The following is a 17,697-nucleotide window of genomic DNA, read 5'->3' on the forward strand; positions in this document are numbered from 1 at the left end:
ATCAGTTCACAACATAAGCCATTTGTTTTAAAATTATATTTCCCTTACCACACTTAACTATTCTTCTAATTACCCGCTAGGTTCTCTCTCTTTTTTTAAAAGATAAAAACAGGATAGTTTTATAAACTTTTGATGATTTACTCGGACTTTTCAAAGTAAAAGTAGATATTCTTTCAGCTGTTGCTCATTCATAAAACTGGTTTCTTGAATGAAATTATTCATCTTCCTAAACCATACTGCACCCTCCAACACTTCTCTCCATGTGTGTGCATTCCAGTATATGCTCAGCTAGAAATAACCGTTATACATACATCGGCACGTATATACACTCACGCATATACCGCCACGCACACATGTTAATTCGCCTGCGCCAATCGCTACAGCTGAACTGGGCCTGCTTGAAAGCTCTGATCGGTCCCTTCTGGCCCAACTATCACACCCTGATTAAGATCAATCCAAATGGAAGTTCAAAGTACACAAAGAGAGCAGTTTGTAAATGGCTGCTTTTCACTTTTCCCCCATTCTCCTTTTCTATTTTAAAATAATAAAATTTTGCTTCTCTATTCCCCAACAACTCTTCCGGAGAGCTCCACATACCGATTTGAAAATATTGAAATCCTTTTCCTTCAGAGGGCCCAGCCGAAGGGGAAAAAAAAAAATAAACCTCCAGATGGCAAGTATAAACCTTCTGCTGGGGTTATGCACAAAATACCAAACACATTTTTTTTTTTCTTAAATAAAGCGTTTCTGTTGGAAGGGGGGGGGGGGAAATGAGGAAAGAAGCCACACAACACAAATAACTTACAGCAATACTGTTATATGTATGAATGGGTCCCTGTTTATTGGAGTTTTTTTCTTCCCCTTTTTGGCTTAAAAAAAAAAAAAAGCTTATATAATCTACTTCTTAATTACATGTCTCAGTTCTATGTCTTTGCTCTATTTTAACCTCTCAGATTCTCTGCACTAAATCCATTTCACTTTAAGCTTCCAACTTAGTAAGACTGGGTATCACAGAACCTCGGTCCAGGGAGAAACTTACCCCAAATTTCCTCTCAGCCTACCTGCATCTTTCTCAATATCTGATTTTCCTTTTAAACAGTCATTTGGAAGGAACAAGAATTTTCCAAAAGTTTTTTTTTTTTTTTTTTCATCTTACCACCTCCCAACTTTACCTTGACTGCAAACTTTCTAAAGCTCTGAAATCCATCTATTTTTTTCTTACCCTACTTGGGTTGGGGGAACACAAAATCAAAAAAAAAAACAAACAACACCGATACCCCAGGATTGGCAAAGGATAAATATTTCATGGCACCGCGGAAGGTGCGGCCGTCCTGCGACAACTTTGCAAACAATGATCACCGCCTAGGATGCTCAACCCTGCGACAATAAAACTTGTCAAAAATCCCCCTCGCAGCCCGCGTCCGCTTACCGCTTTCCCATTATAGTAGTACATCAAAGAGTTGCCGCCCATGCCCGGGATTGTGTATGCGCAGTACATGGTCTCGGATTCTTTTTTCTCCTCAGTACCACTCTAACAACTTTTATTTCAAACTCGCTGTCCCTTTTTTCACAACAATTCCTTCAGTTGCATTTTCCCATATGGCCGGGCCAAGCGTGGTGAATATGCAAAGCAGGAAGAGACCATTCCTGGCGGGCGGGGGAGGCCGCCGCGCTGCTGTCAGACGCTCAAGTTTGCGCAGCGGAGCTGGAAGGCAGCCCGGCCCTGATGGAGCTCTAAATCCTAATGCATACGCGACATGGATTCAACTTTTCCGAGGGGTTCTTTTTATTAGTTCCTCGAATAATGCCGATTCGGACACATTTCTGCAGTCTTCACTCCCCCCCCCCTTTCTTTTTTCTTCTTTCTTTTTTGCTTTCTTTAAAAAAAAAATTTTTTTTTTTTTTTTTGGTTGTTGTTCTAGGCACCCTTTTCTTCTCTAAAATTTCCACTCAACTGCCTTAGGGTAAAAGTGGAACAGGGTCCATTATTGAGCAGAATACAAATGCAGTTAATTGACTCCCCCTCTCTCTCTCTCCCTCTCTTTCTTTTTTGTTTTAATTTGATTAAAAAGCGAGTGGCAGGAAGGGAATCGTATGATGCACATCTAATAACTCTGCCATCTGTCTCTGCTGCTGGCTAGCTCCCAGCATTGTACGCAGCTGCCTGAGAACCCGACTCGGAGAAAGGGGAGGGAAGGGAGGGAAGGGGAGAGAGGGAGGGGAAAAAAAAAAAAAAAAAAAAGAACGAAAACCACCACGTCTCTGACCTCGCTCAAAAGGAGAGAGGGGGCAGTGTTTTCTGACTGCCTGGTCAACAACCTACAAAACGGGGTTGCGGAATGAAACAGAGTAACAGTGCGGCCCGCCCGGGGCTCGGCGAGCCCTCGGCTTCGGCTTCCCCGGAACCGAAGGGAGGCTGGCCGCCCGTGAACTTCACCTCGCCACCCCGCAGCCGGCCGCGTGTCCCAAGGATTGGGAGGATGCTTCCCGCGCTGCGACCGGGCACCCCACCTCCACCTGGCCACACTCTCGAGTCTGGAGTTTGGTGCTTTCCCTGGGGCTGTGGATAATCTACCACCCACTTAACGCTATTTGTCTGCTGGGTTCTAAAGCAAGAGTTCATTGGTACCTCCGAACCTCCGAATGACTTACAGCTGTCAGTTCCTAAAAAGGCACCTCTGAGACCACGTTTTGGCATCATCCAAGTAGCCCCAAACCTGTATAAATATTTGAACAAACATTCCGTGCACACTTTCACTAAACTTAAAATTTTTACTAAACTTTAAGTGATTAAGAAAGCGAAAACCTTCCTTTACCTTTATGCATCACAACTGAACAACAGAATCTTTCTAGATCACAAGGTTTCTAACAAGCAAGTGAATAGATTTGCTTATGGTTTTATTTTTAAAAATATTATTATCAACCAACAAAAAGAGGGGGAAAAGGAACAAAAAAAAAAAAAAAAGAGGAAAGAAAGAAAGGGGGTGGGAGGAAAGGAGATGGGCTGGCTTGAGCTTGCCAAATTCAGAGCATCACAGGAAAGGAGGGCCTCTGGGAATTGATCCCAAATGAAACTAAATCATTTGCATATGCCGAAGCAAATGCCACCCGAGCATACATCTATTCTCAAGAATCAACTTTAATAATTCAAAGCACCTATTTCCTTACAACTCAATGTGGTAACAAAACACATACAGTATGAACCTACAACGGCGGGATTGTGGTGTCGGTTCCGAAGAGCAAAGCCTTGGCTAATGGTGGAAAGTTTCCCTCACACTGTAAAATAAACACACACACACACTGCACATGCACACGTACAGCGAAGGCCCAGAGGTTTGTCTAACTCACTTGCTCTGCATTTATTCGGAAGGTCCCCAGAGGTTTGTGTAAACAGTACTTGAATTATAATCACACATTTCATTCAAATTTCATGCTTTGAGGATTTTTTCCTCATTAGAACAGTTAGTTGTCAATCTGACAGGATCACATTTGTAACCTTTAAACCACCCTCAGTGTTTCATACATAAGGCCAAGGTACCCACCTACCAAAGGACAGTGTGTAAAAACCATGGCTTAGAAAAGAGTCTGGAATTTAAAGGGAGATAAGTTGGGTTTTTAGTTTTGGTCATTGTTCCTTTGTTGTTTCTTATAAAGACCCCTTATTTAGAAGCCTGTTTCTAGAGCCTCTCTAAATTTTCATAGGTGGACTGCTAGAAAGGTTTCTTAACTATTTTGATAAACAACCATTCTGCTTCACCTACATTAAATGCCTTCTCTTGCATATTTGCTAACATATAAATGCCTTTTTATACATTATGTAAGTATAAATAAAATTTTCATACTTTAAGGAGCCACAATTAATATTTTAAAAATTGAAGCTCTCGTTGCTTTTAAATATATTGTTAACATGTGCATAAATAAATATTTTTAATCTGATAAGGTGAAAGAGATTTTTAAACCCTGACAAATCAGCACCTGGGACTCAAAAAATTAAAATGGGACTAGAGCACTAAGCTTCCTGGCTTTATTAACTAATGAAAAAGGGTCTGAAATTTCAAAAGTACAAATTTGCAATGATTAATAAAGATATACTCCTTTGAAAGGTGCTCTTTGCATTATAACCAGTGAGACACTGAATGTATTATCATCCAGTGATGTTCAAGTTTTGGTTTGCTGACCTTGGAGTATATTTCAATCACAGGACTCAAGTCGGTGGCTTGTCAACTGAGACGAGACGTTTCTGCAAACTCAGACTTTGAAGTTTTCTTTGTGACAGAAATATCACCCATGATAAATTTTTAGTGTGATGCGTGGGGCGTTAGCACAGAAGTATAGAAACAACTGATGCTATATGCATAAATTCATGTGTTTCATAATAATTTTAAAAGAAGTCTTAATCATAGCAGCCAATTTTTAAGGGACCCTGACCTGGTCTATTGTTTGTTTCATCAGCGTAACATTGGGCAAGTTACCTAACTAGCAGTAGCTAGACAGTCCCTTTTTATCACTGAAAGGACTGGGAATGGAGGTTAGCCACTGAAAACAGTAAGCCACCAAGCTCTCTGATGGTTAACTGCAAACACCATTGAGGACACTAGGGGTAGGCAGTGTGCCCAAGTGTTTCCTCTGCCACTTTTGGGAAAAAAATCCTTACCAGTAAAATTATTGTTTAGAATACTGACCACCTAAAATACATCCATATTATTCTTAACTTTTTCTCTAAAGTTTACAGTTCTTTTGTGATTTTCCAAAAAATCCTTGACAGATATATTTGGGATGAAGGGGAACTGGGGACACATACCTAGAGTTGTCACAAAAATTTGGGGGATATCTGACCAGAACTCCGAAACGCATGTGTATAGTATCACCTACAAGGTACACTTTCAGCAAAAACTTGCTGAATGAATGAATGAATGAATGACTGCATCAAAGAACAAGTAAATATTCTACACCACTTGAGTGAAAAGTCTTGGATTTCTGCATTCATTCAATCATTTCACAAACAATTATTTACCGTTTCCCAACTCTGGAGAGCCCCGTCGTGGGACGTGCGCAGGATTCAGAGAAATGTACAACAGTCTTCCTGCCCTCAGAGATCTGCCACATGGCCAATGTCATGTGCTCAAGGTCATGTGACCAGCGCTCTTAATAAAATGGAAAAATGCGACCAAAGACTAATGCTTTAATTGTGAAGTAGGGACAGTCATACATGTATTAAACAATCAGACAACAAACTATTACGGGATAAGGAACTGAACTAGTCACTCCCACTCACAGATCTCATTAAAGTAAATTCTGCCTCTTTTTCTGAATAATGACTGCAACATTACACAGTTACTTCGAAGTCCAAATAAACCTAATAAACACACACATACCCGCACCCTGCAGATTGCCCAGAGTAAGGCAGGTGCTTAACAAATGACTTGAATGAATGAATGAATGAATGAATGATGGTCATTTGAAGGGAATGTCATTTTCCCCCCAAAATATAACTTGGTAGAACTTGTACAACTCCATGTTTCTGTTTAAGTCATTAAACAATTTTTTTTCATATGATACTTGCTTACTTCTACAATGCTGTTCTTTTTTGCCTAGTATGGCTGAATTAGCTAAACAACATACCCCAAGGAAAATAGTGATATTCATCAGCATACAGTGATTACATAGCATAATGGGAACAAGCAAACTTATAAAGTAAATGACCTCCTTAGGTAAATATCTACCCCATCAAAAAATTTTGATAATAAGACAGTTAACTAATACATGTGTAGTGATACACAATTTAAAGAGCATACAGTTGCCTACACTACTTTCATCTTCATAACTAGTACTCCATGACAGGTATTATCATCCCTACTTTAAAGACAGAGAATTAAGGCACAAAGAGTCTTGGATGACATTTCATAGATCACAAAGCTACAAAATCCCCAGGGCTTAAACTTGAGGGTCAGATATTTCTGTATGAGAATTACCACCTCGCTCCTCTGCAGCAGTGTGACAGGGGCCAAGTCATATCACAGGTTTGAGTTTTAGTTTCCTCCTCTTAACACAAGTGCTTCTTTTGAGGCATAAATGAGAGGACACCTCATTTAGTGTAGCAGGGGCATGTTATAAACGAGTAAATTTCCTTGTCCCTCCTTGTCCCTCTGCGCAAGAGTGCCTTAAAGAACAGTGGGAAAGCAATCCCCACCCAAAATAGGCAGTAAGTAACAGAAGTCTACTAAAATGGACAAAAATTATAAAAATACAGGACCACGCTAAACTCTTCGCTACTAAGCAATCAAATCACACTACTGGCATGAGAAGCTTGTATGTTCAGTTAGATACTTAAAATACATATTTTCTGTTGATGCGTCAGTATCAGAATCTATGTTCTCATATTTAAACATAAATCAATGATAAATTTTGCCACGTCAGAGAACGGAGCTTATCTGGGCTACCCTTATGCACTGAAAACAGGAGGTATTACTGAATTTAAGTTATTCAGAAGCTAAACAATCAGATTATTTTTTTTGCTCTCCAGTAGGAGACATTTAATTCATAAGCTAAACTAATGTTGGTGTTGAGTTAGTAGTAAATGGACATACAAGGGTTGTTATATTATAAAAATTTTAGTAAATGGCGATAGCTTGTAATACCTAGGATGGGGTTGCTGTTTAAAAACCAACTTAAACTGCAATGACAAAAATCCACTTCATAAAAGATTAATTATCCAAAGGAGGATGCAGACACACACATACACACATGCACACACACACAGAGTAAAAAGAATTTTTTCTGATGACCGTAACTTGAGACAGCCTTGCAATCTAGGAGTGAACACCAACAAACTTCCTGTATGGACATTTCTATATCTTTTTGTATTGAGATCTTTAGAATGTGAAATAACTATGTTCTCTGATAAGCGAGAAAGCTTTATTACCTTAAAACAATGGTTCTCTTCAATTGGAATCCCAATTATCTCAAACTTTTTTGCCAAATACACATTTACCTGGAGAAAATACTTATCTCAGATAAATATACTTGTCACATAATTATACAAATATTTCTCTGAAGCAAATCCGTATTACATGCAGGACTGAGATAAAGCACAAATCATCTCAGTCTTCTCTGGGGCATAAACTTATTCTCTTAGCACCATTTAGATTATTACAGGTACAATAGTTTTAAGAATTCGTATGGCTCAAATGTAGAGAAGTTTAGTTTGAAAGATGCTTTTATCACAGAAGAGTATCAAAATATCAGCATAGACTGGGAAATCTAAATTCTACTTGTGGCCTAATCAGAGACTTCCTACCGTTATCTTGAATTGGCTACTTTTATATGGCTTGAGTTCATATGCAGACATCTAAATGGTTTATCACATGATCAATATTTATTCTCTTCCTGGCTGGTCAGATAGCTTGTAGTCATATTGATTGCTAAGGGTAAGCAATATGGACTAAATTTTTTTGACCAGGCTTCTGTTCCACAAATATTCATCTTCTACCTTTCTGTGGCAGTATTTCTCTTCAGAAGAAAGAAGAGGTTTCTCATTTTGCTTTACACGGTATTATAAAAACTCACAGACATATACTGTTTTGGTGACATACAGTAGTATGCAAAATAAATGCAAAAAACTGGTTCCAAAATTCTTGCATGCAGTTGGATCTGGTTAGAGTCATTTTTCCCACTTTTTCACATTTTCTCATTTCTATGGTAAAGAATACAATGAGTATGTCATTACCCATATGAACATAACATTTTCGAAGAAACTCAACAAGCCAGAGATATAAAATGGCACTACCCTGCAGACTGGGGAACATGTATATAAGGGCATGTATGATATGGTAAAGTGAAATACACTCAGTTGCAAGACCAGAATATACAGATTTTCATGTTTAATTGCAATGCAAACTGCACGCTTGACTCAAACTGAAGTTCACTTCTTCCTTCCTCAATTCCATGCAAAGACCTGTAATTGCAAAAGTCATACATTTATTCTACTACCAAAATCTCTCAAACATTGAATGAAATGAGAAAATGATAGTGCAAGTGACACTTCTGACGACTGAAGGAGATATTTTAGTTAAGAAGAAAAGACTTCACTGCGCTTTTTATTTTTTCCCCAGGACATCAATCTCTTTCCCCTGGGATAAGTAGAATGTTCTTTGGGGGGAAAAATTCCTTTATCCTAACCCAGTATAATCCATAGCCAGTCTCCGAGTTTGATACAAAAACAAACCATTTCTATTTTGGTGCAATGAGGAAGCATCACACTGGACAATATAAAAACAGAGATGGAGGAAGTTGACTCAGATTGCTGCACTTCCTAGATGAAGAAAGCTAGCAGGCTTACCACAATCACCTGTATCAAATGAAATAAGACGACAACTGTTTTTTCCGTCAAATTGATGCACGTGTAAAAATGAATTCCCGAAAAGTTAAAGGGGAAATCCTGGGTATGTTTGTTTGCCTGGATGAAGGATGCCATTTGAGAAACTTTTGACAAAATGGATTGATGAAGCAGATTGGAATCTGGGCACAGGATGTACACAATTTTTTAAACATTGTGAATAAATACTGGGCTTCCCAATGCATTGCTCAGTGATCAGAGGGAAATGTGATATCACAATGAAAATCATTTTCATTCTAAATAGAATAATTGTCCAGGGTTTGTTAAGTCCCTTTGGGGGTGGGAATTCTAACAACTTCCTGAGGTTTCTAACTGTTGATTACCTTTCTTTGACATCACTGAGCAAGTAGAACAACGAATTGCTTGCTGGGCAGAGAACAAACAATTTTCAAATACTTTAACGGCTATCTCTGTTAAACACTCAGAATTAAAAGAGTAGGTAAAAAGAATGAAAAAAATGTTTTAAAATGGAAGTGATTGACCATACAAGATTAGCATCCAATGCACATCCGTTATTTTAATGTCTATCTCAAATTCCTGTTTTAAAAAGTTTCTGCCTAAAATATTCTTTTGTGTAACTGGGAACCAGCCCCTCGGAGCAAGAATTAATGGTATTTCAGGAGAAAGGAGTAGCAGATTTAAGTTCCCTCAAGGCTGATCCTTAGCCTAAAGCTTAGGCTTGGTCATTGGTCCATTCCTGACCTAAATATTGCATTCTTTAACTCAAAATGACCTTGAATTTTAACTACTCAGTTTCAAAAACAAATGACCTCTTCCTCTGTTAATCATAAGCACTTAAACATCTACCCCACACATAAACACAGAGATGCGTGAAGAGTCACATGAGATGTTCTGCACCATCATCCACTGAGACAAGTGCTTACAGCAAATTCCGTGAGCAACCCCAAAAGAAATTGTCTTAAAACGGATAAGTTGCAATTACAGACATTTTTGAGCTTCTACTAAATAAAACAGAAATAAATTCATAAGCTTTCACTGAACACAAACAGCATTAAAATTAGAACTATTTGGCAAAAAATTGACACCGATACATTTCAGTTTCTAACATAGGTGAGGAGTGCCCAAAACTCATACGGCAGTAAGGATCTTACTTCCATTCATTTAAGGCTGGGCAGAAACTGGTTTAAAATGACGTCTTCCTAGTCATAGCCGGCATTAGTAGTTAATAGTGCCAAATTGCCAAATTATGGTGCTTACAAACCAGAGGCATGAAAGCTGCCTCTATTTGTTTGACAAGGGTGTTTCCCAAAATGTCAGTCAGCTTTCTGCCTCCTTTGAATGGGATGATCAAATGCATTCTGAAAGTAAAACAACTTAAAATTTGCTTAATATGAGTCAAAATCTTAAACAGGTCAACTTTCCCGTGCTTACACCCAACTGGAGATTTCCTTTTCCGCAGCATGTGACATGTTCTCTAATATCTGTTCAGAGCCTGCAAGCCATGTTCTTTATGGGGTCTAAGCACCTACCCACTCAGTGTTACCATATAGGTATGTGTGCATATGTGTTGGGTGCAAGGAAAGGGTACAGAAAACACAGTAAACTTAAGAGTTCCTCAAGCCTTACCCATTTTGTACATGGCCTGTGTCCTTCCAACTTGCTAGCAATGTTGATCTATAACCGATCAACTTATACTTTTTTCAGTAAAAGTAAGTACATTTAAAAAAATAAAATAGGGCTTCCCTGGTGGCGCAGTGGTTGAGAATCTGCCTGCTAATGCAGGGGACACAGATTCGAGCCCTGGTCTGGGAAGATCCCACATGCCGCGGAGCAACTAGGCCCGTGAGCCACAACTACTGAGCCTGCGCGTCTGGAGCCTGTGCTCCGCAACAAGAGAGGCCACGATAGTGAGAGGTCTGCGCACCGCAATGAAGAATGGCCCCCGCTTGCCGCAACTAGAGGAAGCCCTCGCACAGAAACGAAGACCCAACGCTGCCAAATAAATAAATAATTAATTAATTAAAGGTGCTAATAATTTAAATAAATAAAATAAAATAAAATAAAATAAAATGTTTGGGCCCATAAGGCTTTCTCAGAGTTGAGCATTTCTGTATCAAGTCATTCTTAGTACCATTACTAAACAAATGGCTATATTTTATGGTAAATAATTTTTAAACATAAAAAAGTTGAAAGAAATTTTTAATTGTCTTTTTGGTTTTTTTAACGACTTCCAAAAGAGCTAAACTTTCTGATTCTCCAAGTATGTGGGGATGAGACCTCCATCCCCATCACCTGTTCTCCTTCCTTATTAAAATAATGTGGAAGCCAGAAACCAAGACGGTGCTTCAAGTTCTGGCTTTATCTAAATCTCAGTTTCTTTATAAATAAATATGTTTTGAATAAATAAGTGTTAAATTGTCATCATGACAGTTTTTTTTCCCAACTTAAAAATTCTGTGATTTATGTTTTTATTATAATGCGATATCTCTGGACAACCAATCTCTGAAAATATAAAGCCAATCAAAAGTTGTTTCTGCAGCTAAACAAGCAAAAGCTCAACAATAGGGAAGAGATACACAGAAGCTGCTAGAAGCTCAATCACTATCTGTGGCCTCTTTCTTCATCTCGCCAGATCTGTAACCCTCAGCCATTCAGAATCAAGTTCTGTAGTCACTTCCAGATAAGGACCATTCTAGAATATATGGCTCTTGAACAAAGTTTAATGCCATGAATTGTAGCTAAATAAATTGTGCCCCTACTTTATTGCCCCCAAATACTATAAATTTTTAGAGTAGAGATTATGATTTAAATTTCTTTGCCCCGCCCTATAACAATGTTATATGCATATAATAGGAGCTCAATTACATTTTTGCTCATTGAGTGAATGAGGAACAAAAAGAGATTTATTTCCTTCCTTTCCACAATGACAGAAATGATCAAGTCCAGAGTTGTCAGAAAAACACATTACAGCCAGCTGTAACTTCAATCTGAGAATAAGTCAAATCTTCATGAAATGGAAAAATGAGTGTATTATTAGACAAAAATTTTCGAATAGAGCTATACCTGCATTATACTGATAAAACACATACACACACATGTAGCTATGATGAATTGTTTCCCCAGTTTTCAAACGTTTTAATGATTATTTTTGACTTCATGAGCCTGGCCTTTCCCTCACCTGGATTATGAACTGCTGAAGAATAGGGATGGACCAAATTTTATTTGCTGGGCTGGCAGAGAGCATATTCATTTACACATATACTTCGCAGAAGGGGGCTTGGAGGATCTAATTTATCTTCCTTTCTCTTGTATAGCGTGGCTATTTTCTCAATGGAATAATTAATCGTGCCAACAATATGCCAAAGATATAAAAATGGATACATGCATTGTCACTTTTGAGAGGTGATACTGTTATGTCACTTAGTATGTGTGATGCAGACTCCTGTTTCATGTATTCTTTAGTTTTTCTTGGCAGGTCCCCCCTACTTATTTAATCTATATTCTACTCTAAAAATTCTTTTCATAAACATTTTCTTAGAGGGACAACATACCCTCCTATGGCTAGACATTATTTCCTAATGACGTGGAGGAAAACAAAACAAAGAAGCAGGTGTTTTCCATGTCATTTCCACATATTTAACCTTCTTTTGTTGTCCTTTCCAACACATTCCATTTAACCAGATTTTAGGCACAACAGAAAAAAAAAAACTTTGAAAGATGTTATTTTGTTACATTGTTAAAAATATGCTGATAACAAAGAAACTCGCCAACAATTACGGTAAATCTCATAGTTGATTTCATCTTTATACTATATATTACATTGTTACCAGGGACTGTGCCACTACATCAATTGTTGGACTTTTAAGAGACATCGTCTCTGTATTTATTAGTCCACAAGGTGGATCCGTGGTACTGGGCCACTATGAAGCATCATGAAATGAACTCTTGCTTGGAAAACTACTTGTGGCCACTTGTATCTTTGCATAAATCTTCACAAAGGCAGGAACTTTGGTCCATGGCTGTGCACTCTCCAGGAAGCCTGGCACTTAGTAGGTGTGCAATAAATATTTGCTGAATTTTTAAATTTGACACTTGAGCCTTAAGCAGATTCAAAGCTAAGTGGTTACATGATGATATAGTATCATCAATCGCTCTCCATACTTTCTGGCTGATGTCAGATGTGGAGCTGAAGACTGGAACTTTGTTGATTAGAATCCTAAGAGAAAGGCACTAACATTTTGTAAAGACTGGTTTGAAATATACTTGAGATCTGGATACATGTAAGTCATATCTTTCATGAAACAAGCTTAATGCATCTGGTCTACCTAAAATTTACTAAGTATATAACAAACAGTTAACACTTTCAATATCCTTAACTAAGAAGAAATGTCTGAAAGCATCTACAAAAATAAGTTATCATTTTAGTCGTTTATACCTTTTAAAAAAAGTTTCCTGACTTACTGATTATCATCTTAGAGACACCTGGTAGCAATGCAATAGTTAAGGCTCTGTCCGGGTCTCCTTTTAAATTCCCAATTTTCAGATGTTTGGAAGGAAACTGCTAGAATCTTAAATTTGCTATGCAGAGTTGTCTGTAGAGATGCAAATTTCATTTATCTCACTCTTTGTATACTTTTCTTTCTGAAAAATTTGTAAAAGGCTAAGTCATTTTGGATCATACAGTGCATGGAAATAGACTGCTTTAATACTTGAGATGTTTTATCTTTATTATCTACGGCTCTTGCCGGAAAAAAAATACACACACAAAAACACCTCAACTCACCTCCGCATATCCTAATGTACCTTAATTCCTCTGAATAAAATGCAGGTGCTTCATTCTAAATGTGGTCCAATGACTGACATTTCAAACCCAAAATCTCAGTAAGTGGCTGCAGTGCTTAACGTTGTTGGCATGCACGGCGCTCTCATGAAGGACACTAGGGCCATGCCACCCTACCGTGCAATACGTTTAATCTGAACTCTTTAATCTCAACTGTGGTTATCCATTTTGTTGTCCTGAAGGCTGCAAGTTCCCAGTAAAGTTGGAAGACCGACTGAGCTTTATTTTCCAGCGAAGATTATTTCTGTTCTCTGTTGTTGAGTTGGGAGCACATCTGTGCGAAGGAGTTTCAAAGAACCCAGGGATGGTCAGAGAATAATCAGCTCAAAACTTCACCTGAGTTCACAAACTATGGACCACACAAGACTTTTGTGAACTCCTCCGGAACCACAACCATTTACATGACTTTTAAACTGGATCTGAGTCAAGAAGTATTGCTTGATATTGACCTCAAGGGTATTTTTTCCCCTGATTTTACCCAATATGCACAGCCATGAACAAGGACCGAGCCTAATTTCATTTTCCATACAGTAACTAGCATGTTATTTGTGTTTCACGAATGAAATGTAATTGTAGGGACACAGCCTCAACTGCTCATTCAAATCAAACCATAATATTAAGAGCATTATCTTCAAAAAATAACAGCTTGATTTAGTAAAAAACATTCTTACCAATAAAAACAATAAAACATCCTAAATCATACTCCACATACTTTAAATGGCCTGAAATAACTTTTACTAATAGCGTGTAAGTCTTGTATTCATAACTGAGTCTTCACAGTAAATGCACTATTTAGGTATATTCTGATGAATTGTCATAGGAAAAAAGGATCTGCCATCATTTCTAAACAAAATCTCCAATTACACAGTTCCAAGATATATCAAAATGGACCGTAATTTAAAGTATTAAAAACAATGGGCTAAGACACCCGGCCTAGAAAAAAAATTCCTTTCAGAAAAAAGGAAATAGTATAAAAACTCTTGCCTACTTAAAATGAGTTTTAAATGGGTGCAGGGGACAGCGCCTGCACCTTTCTAGAAGTGAGAGCATATACTACAAAATAATAATTCGAAATTAAATAACTGATACTAGCAATGTGAGTTATCAAGTTGAATTCATAAATTATGACCTGGCTAACTCGAAATTAAAATTATTAATTATCCAAAATAAACCACTGCCTGTTCTAGAAAACATCTTAATCCTAACCTAGAGAAAAGTTACTGTTTAGTAACACCTTTCTTCAGGGGCTAAGAGGACTCCATTTCCACTGTCAAAAATACCCATTTAAATGGGTAATAGCCAAATATCTACTGATGAATTATTCAGATCTTCTCAAATGTTGGGGCAAAAGGAAGGTTTGGCAAATTGGTACTAAATTTTCAGTTTAATTATAAAACCGATTCTTAGGAATTAAAAATAATGTCTTAAAAGCTGACTGAGGACCAGATTTGGCCACTGAAGGCTGTGTGACGCTCTTGCTGAAAGACAAGAACAGAACAAACACATCCGAGCAGAGTGTGCCGGCCACAATCATGGAACTTACACCCAGGGAAACCTGTCCTTAATTTATCCCGTCGTGTGTAGATTTGGCAAGAATCTCCAAACGTCATTTACATACCATATGCCCTGAATTACCTAGGCACAATGGCTGTGGATAAATATGATGTTTCAGGTCTGACTGTTTGCTTCCTTTTGTAAGTTTTGCAGCTTTCATTTCATTTTTCTCTTTACCAAACAACTGAATACGATATTGTGTGCTGCATTAGAACGTTTTGTTAAATCAGTAAATAGTTCATTGTGTCTTGTGATTAGAAAAAAATGATCCTGAGGTAGGCGACCAGGAGGTATTATTTCTCCTAAGTAAGAATCAAATAAAGAAAATCAGCTCTTTATGCTTTGGACTCATTTTAACCTTCGGTCTCTTTACTAAGCATATAAATGCGAGGCATTCAACAATTAAATAGACAGAAATCAAATATTATGACTTCTGTGGAACGTATAAAATTGGTCAGCAAGTTTTCATGTTTAAAATGCATCCATGAAAATAGATTCTTGGTAATTCCTGTATTTGTTCCTCTTATAATTAAAAGGCATTATTATTGTCTGGTGCCTTAGTTTCCCTCTTCCCCCAACAATGGTAGTAACACAAACTTAGTAATATTTGTCCAGATTCTCACACTAAATTTAAAGTCAGACTGATAAAAATGTATACTTAAACCAAAAAGATCAATAGCCTAAAAAAGGCTTGGAGCAGAACTATGTACATATTTTTTGTTGTGTACTATAAATTTGACTGTATAAACTTCCAATTAAAAATGACATTCACACCATCATTTTTGATAGAATTTTGCACAGTAGGAATACTCATTAATGCAGGGTAATACAGTGTGATAAGCAGCTTAGACATCAAAATAGCAAAAAAAAAAAAAAAAAAAAGCCAGTTGGTCTACTCTTTTCATGAGTAAAATGAAACTTAAAAAAATTAAATACCTGAGGAATTAATTAAAAAGAACACTTATTGGCATACATATTTTTTTTAACTATGTCGAATCAAAAGCATCCATTCTTTAGTCAGTTTCTACTGCAGAGGTCTCAGTCCTAGTACAAAAACACAAAAACGAAAACATATCCATCCTATATCTGATGATAATACATTAAATGCATTACAGTATTCAAAATAGAATAAAATTTAAGTTAAATAATTTCACTTATCCTACAAGTACCCTCCTAAATAGAGTGTGTGTATATCTATATACATTTATATTTTTTTAAATCATTTAATTGAAGGTGTCTGAAATATCTGAATTCCTTTCAGCATTGGTAAAAGAGAGGTAGGCGGGAGCCCATCAGCTACTAATTGTGGGCACATGGGTCATATCTTGATCTTAAACTGTAAAATACAAAGTGATTATATAATCCTCAGGAAATGGCAAAGGAGAAATAGGTTAAAGGCAATGTGGTTATTTCAGAATCCTATGAAATAATTTGCTTTCTTTAGGGGACAAGGAAAGAAAAGAAGCTACCCCTTGAAGACGGGCAATGAAAGGGTTAACAGACATATGCTGTATAATCAGGAGATGCATTAATGATTATGAATAGTAAATGATTTGGTGCAAAGAATAAAATTTTAGTCAAAGGGACATGTACCTATCTTACATGTTTATTAGTAACTGTATATAACTAGAGAATTCTGCTATTAAGAATCTTGCATTATTGGTGTAAATACTTCCAAGGGTACATCAAATTGTAATCTTTCATATGACATCCATCAAACCAGGCTGGAGATTTTGACAAACATTAAACACAGTAAGGAGGCAATTATGTATGCATGATTTAATCTGCAACTAATTAATATGCAAATTTATTCATATGTTAGTTACTAAATTAAAAATGCAAAGAAGCCCTTATGGTGATTCTCGAAATTTTGCACAAACAGAACATTTAAAATGTAAGAAAAATGAAGTTTTTTAGAAACCTATAACACACTTTTAGTGTCTCCAGAACCTGTTGCATTAAGAAGACTCAAAAAAATGTTTGTTTAAATACTAGATAATAATTTAAAAGGTGTGCTAATTTTATGTGAGAATGTGGGAACAGAAAGGTTAATCAGAATTCTCTCGAACTCTTAAGAGATACACTCTAATTGCCAGACAAATGGTATTCTATTTCTAAGCATCCTTCCCTGCTTTTAGGGTTGTCAAAAGTTGGTCATCTTACTGATATCTTGTACAAATGGTTAGGGGAATAAATAGTATATGAAAGCGACTAGATATATTGAAAATTCCAGGGTAACTCTGAGACCATTTGGTGCTCACTAAACACACAATTCACTCCTCAAGATGGCAACTCACTCTTTTTGCCTTTGGGGAACAGCTCTTTGCAAACAGAGAAATGGGAGGAAAATCTTGAGAAATTCTCCCCAACTCTCTTCCGAATGAATCCTTCAAAGAAAATAATGCCACTAACCCAAGAGCCACAACCTCCCCAAAAAGCAGAAGGTAATTCCATCTGAATTCAATCTGGCTATTTTAGCCCTGCGTTTTCCAGACAGCCCAAAACGGATTTGACTCTTTGATGGCAGATGAGGGATGTGGAGTCGTGTCATTTAAAAAGATCTTTGGATGTCTGCATACTGGGGAATATCCACTGAAGTGCATATCTTATCCTTTGGCACCACTGCCTTCTGCGAGAATCTGATTTCCCGGTGATTTCCTAGTGATCAGCAGTGAGATTTTGTGCGGATCACCTCTGATCTGATTACCTTTTTCATTCGAAGTCCGACGGGCCATGTATACAGCTCCTGGAGCTGGCTCTGGGAACAGCTGTAGTGGCCTCAAGAAATCAACGCAAGTCAACTGTATGAGGAAGCACAATAGCAGTGTCTACGGCTCTTCCTAGGGCACTGAACTCTCACCCACGTTAGAAAAAAAAAAATCGCCATCAGTCGCATCGCTGCCAAGTGACACACAAAAAGGAAGTTAACCATTGGTTGTTACTTTTA

At 37.4% G+C, this 17,697-nt stretch overlaps 1 protein-coding gene across 23 annotated transcripts in view; it reads right to left on the reverse strand.

Moving 5' to 3' along the window:
- Window positions 1–17,697, reverse strand: part of TCF4 (transcription factor 4) — a 353,245-nt gene that overhangs the window by 95,378 nt on the left and 240,170 nt on the right. For 4 of the 23 annotated variants that reach the window (XM_068562361.1, XM_068562365.1, XM_068562360.1 and 1 more), the window contains exon 1: window positions 1,430–1,577. The exons of the other annotated variants lie outside the window; for them this stretch is intronic. In XM_068562361.1, coding sequence (XP_068418462.1) covers window positions 1,430–1,498 — 69 coding nt within the window. In that variant the 5' untranslated portion in view covers window positions 1,499–1,577. Of the gene's footprint in view, window positions 1–1,429; window positions 1,578–17,697 lie in introns of those variants that run through there. 23 annotated transcript variants of the gene reach the window in all.

The sequence above is a fragment of the Eschrichtius robustus genome, chromosome 14, assembly GCF_028021215.1.
Source record: "Eschrichtius robustus isolate mEscRob2 chromosome 14, mEscRob2.pri, whole genome shotgun sequence".
Taxonomy (NCBI): Eukaryota; Metazoa; Chordata; class Mammalia; order Artiodactyla; family Eschrichtiidae; genus Eschrichtius; species Eschrichtius robustus.